We start from the raw sequence: 6,428 nt of genomic DNA, 5'->3' as shown, positions 1-6,428 counted from the left end.
AAGTCGTCTGGACGACTTATTTTCAAGTCGTCTAAACAGACGACTTGCGAGGGGTAGAAACGTAAAAAAAATTCCGTTTTCTTGTTTGGTCACAAGGGGATAGTTGTAATTTCAATAGCCTTTTAGGTTACTTTTGCCTTTGACCCAAGTTGGGGTATTGTTTTGGGTTTGACTCCAAGTTTTGAGTCACACTTGGCAATTCTCCCTTTTAAGAATGAACAATTCTCTCAAATATTTTTTTAAGTTTTTGTCACAAAAATAGTTCTAAAAGTGACCAAAATAGCGTTTTTTTATTTTGAAATTTTTAATATATATATATATAATTTAAAACTCTACCCTCAAAACCTTACCCTTAACCTATGTTACATGGAAACAGAAACATGTACGTGGAAGCGAAAGCGTATGGAAGCGCATAAGCGGGATTTTTAAAAAATTAGGAAGCGGGTACGTATTGGTAGCGTATATCCATTTATACATATATATATATATATATATTAAAATATAAGAAAATTTTATAAAATTTAGGACTAAAATTATATGATTTAAACTTAAAGTTAAGCATTTATTCATTTATAATAATTTTGAAATGATTTCATATTAAAACTGTTAAAATACCCATAAATTAAGTTTAAAAGAAATTATTATATTAATTATTTTTAATAATTCATAAATAATTGACAAAATATATCTGAATCTATGCTATATCTTTAATAAAAACCTCTATTGCATAAAGATACTTTATAGTATTAGTTTTAATATTTATATATTTCAATTATATCTATTTCATTACTATTAAAATTTAGATTTTATCTAAATTAAAACTATGAATTTATATCTTTTTGTTGATTTATGGCATTGTGTTCTTAAAAAATAGAGGTGTGAATCCAAAACGGAATCGTAAGCTTTCAACGTGTCTTTAAAGATAATATTTTAGAATCGTTTTGGAAGCGAGATTCCGTAAGCTTTCACAAGGTTTCGATTCCGATTTCAGTTCCGAAACGGGAAGCAGACGTCCGATGAAGCTTCCGTGCAACCTAGCCCTTAACTCCAAACCTTAAGTTTAGATTAGTTAACCCTAGGATAAATGTGTATTTACACTTTAATAAAACATTTTTTGGTCATTTTCTTCTTTAACAACTATTTTTGTGAAAATAAATTAAAATATTATTTTAGAAAATTTCTTCTTAGGAATTGTTTCTATGTAACTTATCTAAAGAAAACGTTACCGTAGTAAGTACAGTAGAATCTCTATAAATTAATACTCAAAAAATTAATAATCTCTATAAATTAATAAATTTCACCGGTCCCAACTTGGACCGGTTCAAAATTGACACAAATCGATAAAATAATAAGATAATATTTTTTTTAGAAAATTCTATGTAAATATATGGTCCCATTAAAATTATAAATTAATAATTTATATGTATACATCTTTTATATAAGTAAAATCCTATTATTACATTATTTGTTTTATATTCAAAATGAAATTATTTTTATATTTTCTTACCACTTAATATATTTTTGATGAGATTTAGTAATATTATATCTAAAACCACATTTAAGTTCTATGCAATATATATTATATACACCAAATAATATGATATAATTAATAAGAATGTCACATTTCAAAAAATAACAAAAATGTCTATACACTAAAATCAAATATTTTTCTTATCTTAAAAATAAATATATTTAAAATAAAAAATCTAAATAAGGAAACTTTTGTAAATTAATATCTCTATAAATTAATAAAATTTCAAAATCCCAACATTATTAATTTATAGAAGTTTTACCGTAGTTTGTAAATTTCTTATTTTTAGCTTTATGGGTCCTTATAAATATTAATGTTCTATTCAGAGATAGTTGGAAAAGAACATTTTTGTGGTACATGTATACAGCTGTATCGGTCAGGCTGATCGTTGAATGGAATCTCTAGAATAAATATGTCGCAATGAGGCATAACTTTGTTCTGTAATATTCTTCTTAACTTTCTGTTTTGGTGTCAAATCCATTTACTTTAAAAAAAATAATGTTCATTCCTTTTTTTTTGAGCTACGTTTCCTAATTTAATTAGGGAATCCCACAAATAAATATTCAGCGTCAATGAAGAAAAAACAGAAATGTTACTAATTATCATTGGTTCATTGGAGTCCTTGTTTAATTTAGGTGTTAATCATGTGTGATTTATATAATATGGTCCAGAAACAAAGAAAAATGCATTGCCACTTTAGTTTCCCACTTTTGCTCCATGGTATGACGTCATAAACATGCTACGTGTTCAAGAACATATGACTTTTGTCTCTTACCTTATTTTTGCCAATTGCACTAGTGCATGAACTGTATTTTCTCCTTGTTCGGGTTTCATGTCTGCAAACTTATTTTCGTACATATTTGCAGTCGCTGGCCGCTGAGTGAATATCATACCATGACGAATGAATCTATACTGTAATTGGATACCTACTTTGAGTTTTGATAAAGAACATTGATATACATGAAAAACGGTTGGTCTACTATACCATTAAACTATAACCTAACCAGTAGTAAAATAGATAAGACATGTGTAACTTCAGTGACAAATGTACTGTACTGTCTATACATACATGTATTGAAAGAATTTTTATCAGATTTTGTGAGTTTTATAGAAATAATTAATTTGACATTATTTATCTTTAAAAGTGGAAAAATAATTAATTAATTGCGTTATGATAAAGTATATACTCTCTCCAACTTTAATTTTTCCCCCCACGATAGTCCCCACTTCTTTTCCTTTATATACACATCACATTTCATGTGAACTTCTAAACTCTACTCATCAAATCTTTCTCCCTTTGTATCTCTCACTAGATGATGCCTCCTAATGAGCAAGAATCTAGCTTTCCGAAAACACCGGGTGCTAACCAAAGCGTAACAAGCCCGGTTCAAGAAACCCGCTTTAGCTCTCCAAGTCATGTAACCCCATGCCCCGACGGTCTGAGTCACCAATCAAGGCAATCTTTCGTTCTACGCCAATCTTTACGTCCTATAATCCTCAAGGTCATTTTTATACTATCCGTTTATTTTCCTTTTGTAACAAATTCTCTCTTTTTTTTTCTTTTTTTATTTATTTGTATTTGTAAATATGTAATGTAGTTTGAGGAGCTGACGTACAGTATTACATCACAAACCGGGAAAAGAAGCTACTGGTTTGGTTCACAAGAACCAAAACCGAACCGGTTCGTTCTCAACGGTGTAAGCGGGATAGTCAAGCCAGGTGAGCTACTAGCTATGCTTGGTCCATCAGGTAGTGGCAAAACAACGCTAGTAACGGCGTTAGCCGGACGTTTACACGGTAAGCTCTCAGGAACGGTTAGTTATAACGAAGAACCGTTTTCAAGCGCCGTGAAACGTAAAACGGGATTCGTTACGCAAGAAGACGTTATCTACCCACACTTAACGGTATTGGAGACGTTAACGTACACAGCTTTGCTCCGTTTACCCAAAGAACTGACCCGCAAAGAGAAAATCGAGCAGGCGGAGACTGTTGTTTCGGATCTCGGGTTGACACGGTGTTGTAACAGCGTGATCGGAGGCGGGTTGGTCCGAGGGATATCGGGTGGGGAGAGAAAACGGGTTAGTATCGGACAAGAAATGCTCGTGAACCCGAGTTTGTTGCTTCTTGATGAGCCTACGTCGGGGCTTGATTCCACGACGGCGGCGCGTATAGTCTCCACGTTGAGGACGTTGGCGCGTGGTGGTCGGACGGTGGTGACGACGATTCATCAGCCGTCGAGTAGGCTTTATAGGATGTTCGATAAAGTGTTGGTTTTGTCTGAAGGAAGTCCGATTTATAGTGGAGATTCGGGTCGGGTCATGGAGTATTTTGGTTCGATTGGGTTTCAACCGGGATCCAATTTCGTTAACCCGGCCGACTTCGTGCTTGATCTTGCTAACGGTAGGTAACATAACCTATTTCGAAGTTTCTTTTTTAATAATAAAGACAGCAAAAAGTATAACACTTTGTTTGGTTTTGCTCATGCATCATGAGATATGTGACAACGATAATTTTAATCCCTTTCTTTGCATATTTATTACAAGCTTCGTCCTTTTTAATTTAAAGTTAATTAAGAAGAGAGAAATAAAGAGCTTGTTAATAGTGGAATAAATCATGTATTTAGATGTTGCTTTTGACTATATATTTTAATTATGCATTTTAATAAGTATTTGGGTATTTTTGCAGGAATTACTTCGGATACAAAGCAATATGACCAAGTCGACATAAATGGGAGATTAGATCGGCTTGAAGAACAAAACTCAGTAAAACAGTCGTTAAAATCGTCTTACAAAAAACACTTATATCCACCTTTGAAAGAAGAAGTTTCTAGAACATATCCACAAGATCAAACGGTCAATGGATCGAGAGCAAAGTCTTTGACAAGTAACGTCATTAAAGTTTAATAGTAACTTTTTATATTTAGTTGGTTGATTACAATTGTTGTAACGATATGTCGTTTATATGAAGATCGATGGCCAACAAGTTGGTGGATGCAGTTCTCAGTTTTACTGAAGCGAGGTTTAAAGGAGAGAAGTCATGAATCATTTTCAGGACTTAGAATATTTATGGTCATGTCGGTTTCTATACTTTCTGGCCTCTTATGGTGGCATTCTCGCGTTGCTCATATACAAGATCAGGTAAAAACAAATGCTAAACCGTGGATATTACTATCTGATTATCATTTTCAAGTAAATATTTTAGTAGTTGACATAATGTTAAAAACCATAAATCTCTTCTTTTAAATTCTAAATGCAAACATTAACCATAAAAAGGTGGGTCTACTGTTCTTCTTCTCGATATTCTGGGGATTCTTTCCTCTCTTCAACGCCATATTTACATTCCCTCAAGAACGGCCAATGCTCATAAAAGAGCGATCCTCAGGAATCTACAGACTCTCCTCCTACTACATAGCAAGAATAGTTGGGGATTTACCAATGGAACTCATTCTTCCAACGATCTTTGTCACGATCACATATTGGATGGGAGGTCTCAAGCCATCTTTAACCACATTCCTCTTGACCCTTATGATCGTTCTCTACAATGTTCTAGTGGCTCAAGGCGTAGGGTTAGCCTTAGGAGCAATCTTGATGGATGCGAAAAAAGCAGCAACATTATCTTCGGTGTTAATGCTAGTGTTCTTACTAGCCGGAGGTTACTATATCCAGCATATACCGGGGTTCATTGCGTGGTTGAAGTATATATCTTTTAGCCATTATTGCTATAAGCTTCTTGTTGAAGTTCAATACACATGGGATGAGGTTTATGAATGTGGACCAGGGTTGCATTGTAGCGTTATGGATTATGAAGGGATTAAGAATTTGAGGATAGGGAATATGATGTGGGATGTTTTGGCTCTTGCCCTTATGTTATTTCTTTATAGAGTTCTTGCTTACCTAGCTCTAAGGAACTTGTGACTGCTTCTAATTTGTATTTTTTTAACTATGTATAAGCCAAGTAAGTGTAAAATATCTATAAGATTACTATTGTGATTCATTTCTCTTTCGCAACTCAAGAACAATACTAGATAGTAATTTCTTGCTTCTTTGACAAATCAAGAAGAAAGATTTAAAAAGACCCAGCTGTATACGAAATCATAGTCTAACTAAACACTAAATCAACCCATGACATCTTGAAAGTTGTTGAAACTAACCAAGAAAATCCTTTAAAATGATAGATGGTTTAAACTGCTTACTATAAACCTCAAGTTCTGAAACTTCACCAGTGAGTTAAAAAAAAACGACATAATGGTTAAACCCATGCCTGTATTACGTTTACAGCCCATTTTGACACCTCAAATTAAAATACGTTAGTAATTTAATAGTTATATGATGTGTGAGAAAGAATATATCAAAGTGATCTATGTAAATATCCGACAGGTAAATATTATGAATTCTGAGAGCCCATCAGACATCGATGGTGAGTGATGATGGTCCAATAAAACCATTAAGCGTCACGTAACTTTTTTTGAATGAAAATGTTTTATGTATGAATTAAACATATTATCGGTATCTGATTGACGAATCCATCTACGGGTATAACTAGGTTGGCAGGTTTCTGGAGGTCCTCATGAGAAGCATGATAGTTATAGCAGCCACTTCTCGCTGCAGATGAACTTTAAAAGCAGCAGACTCACAGATCTCTTTGTTGCAAGACTCTTAAAAATGAATGGTAAAACAAGACATATGGAATCTAACAATTGCTTTCTTTGTTCTAGAAAAAAAATATTTACTTTTCTTGCCTTTTGTTTGTTTTTCATAATTAAGAAAGTACATTTTCTTGGTTCTTGTCTGTTTGTTCTAAATGCAGAAAGACTTATGGAGTACGTTGAAAGCATCTTACATATACAGAAACATAAGATCGTTTAACGTTAACTGTTAATGATTTGTAAACCTTTTTT

General features: G+C 33.0%; 1 protein-coding gene across 1 annotated transcript; it reads left to right on the top strand.

Annotated features, from left to right (window-relative positions):
• The first annotated feature begins 2,819 nt into the window (after nucleotides 1-2,819).
• LOC106302181 (ABC transporter G family member 21) lies at nucleotides 2,820-5,487 on the top strand. Its single transcript, XM_013738716.1, has 5 exons — nucleotides 2,820-3,033; nucleotides 3,130-3,931; nucleotides 4,217-4,414; nucleotides 4,499-4,668; nucleotides 4,804-5,487. The coding sequence occupies exons 1-5, from the start codon at nucleotides 2,845-2,847 to the stop codon at nucleotides 5,443-5,445; spliced, it is 2,001 nt and encodes a 666-aa protein (XP_013594170.1). The 5' UTR covers nucleotides 2,820-2,844; the 3' UTR covers nucleotides 5,446-5,487.
• The last annotated feature ends 941 nt before the right edge of the window (nucleotides 5,488-6,428 follow it).

Source organism: Brassica oleracea, chromosome C7, assembly GCF_000695525.1.
Source record: "Brassica oleracea var. oleracea cultivar TO1000 chromosome C7, BOL, whole genome shotgun sequence".
Taxonomy (NCBI): domain Eukaryota; kingdom Viridiplantae; phylum Streptophyta; class Magnoliopsida; order Brassicales; family Brassicaceae; genus Brassica; species Brassica oleracea.
The sequence above is the reverse complement of the archived record's forward strand: the minus strand, read 5'-3'. Positions and strand labels throughout refer to the sequence as shown.

Coding starts and splice junctions, on each gene's coding strand:
- LOC106302181 (XM_013738716.1), top strand. CDS start 2,845: ATGATGCCTCCTAATGAGCAAGAATCTAGCTTTCCGAAAACACCGGGT. Junction 3,034..3,129: donor TACGTCCTATAATCCTCAAG/GTCATTTTTATA, acceptor TATGTAATGTAG/TTTGAGGAGCTGACGTACAG. Junction 4,415..4,498: donor GAGAGCAAAGTCTTTGACAA/GTAACGTCATTA, acceptor GTTTATATGAAG/ATCGATGGCCAACAAGTTGG.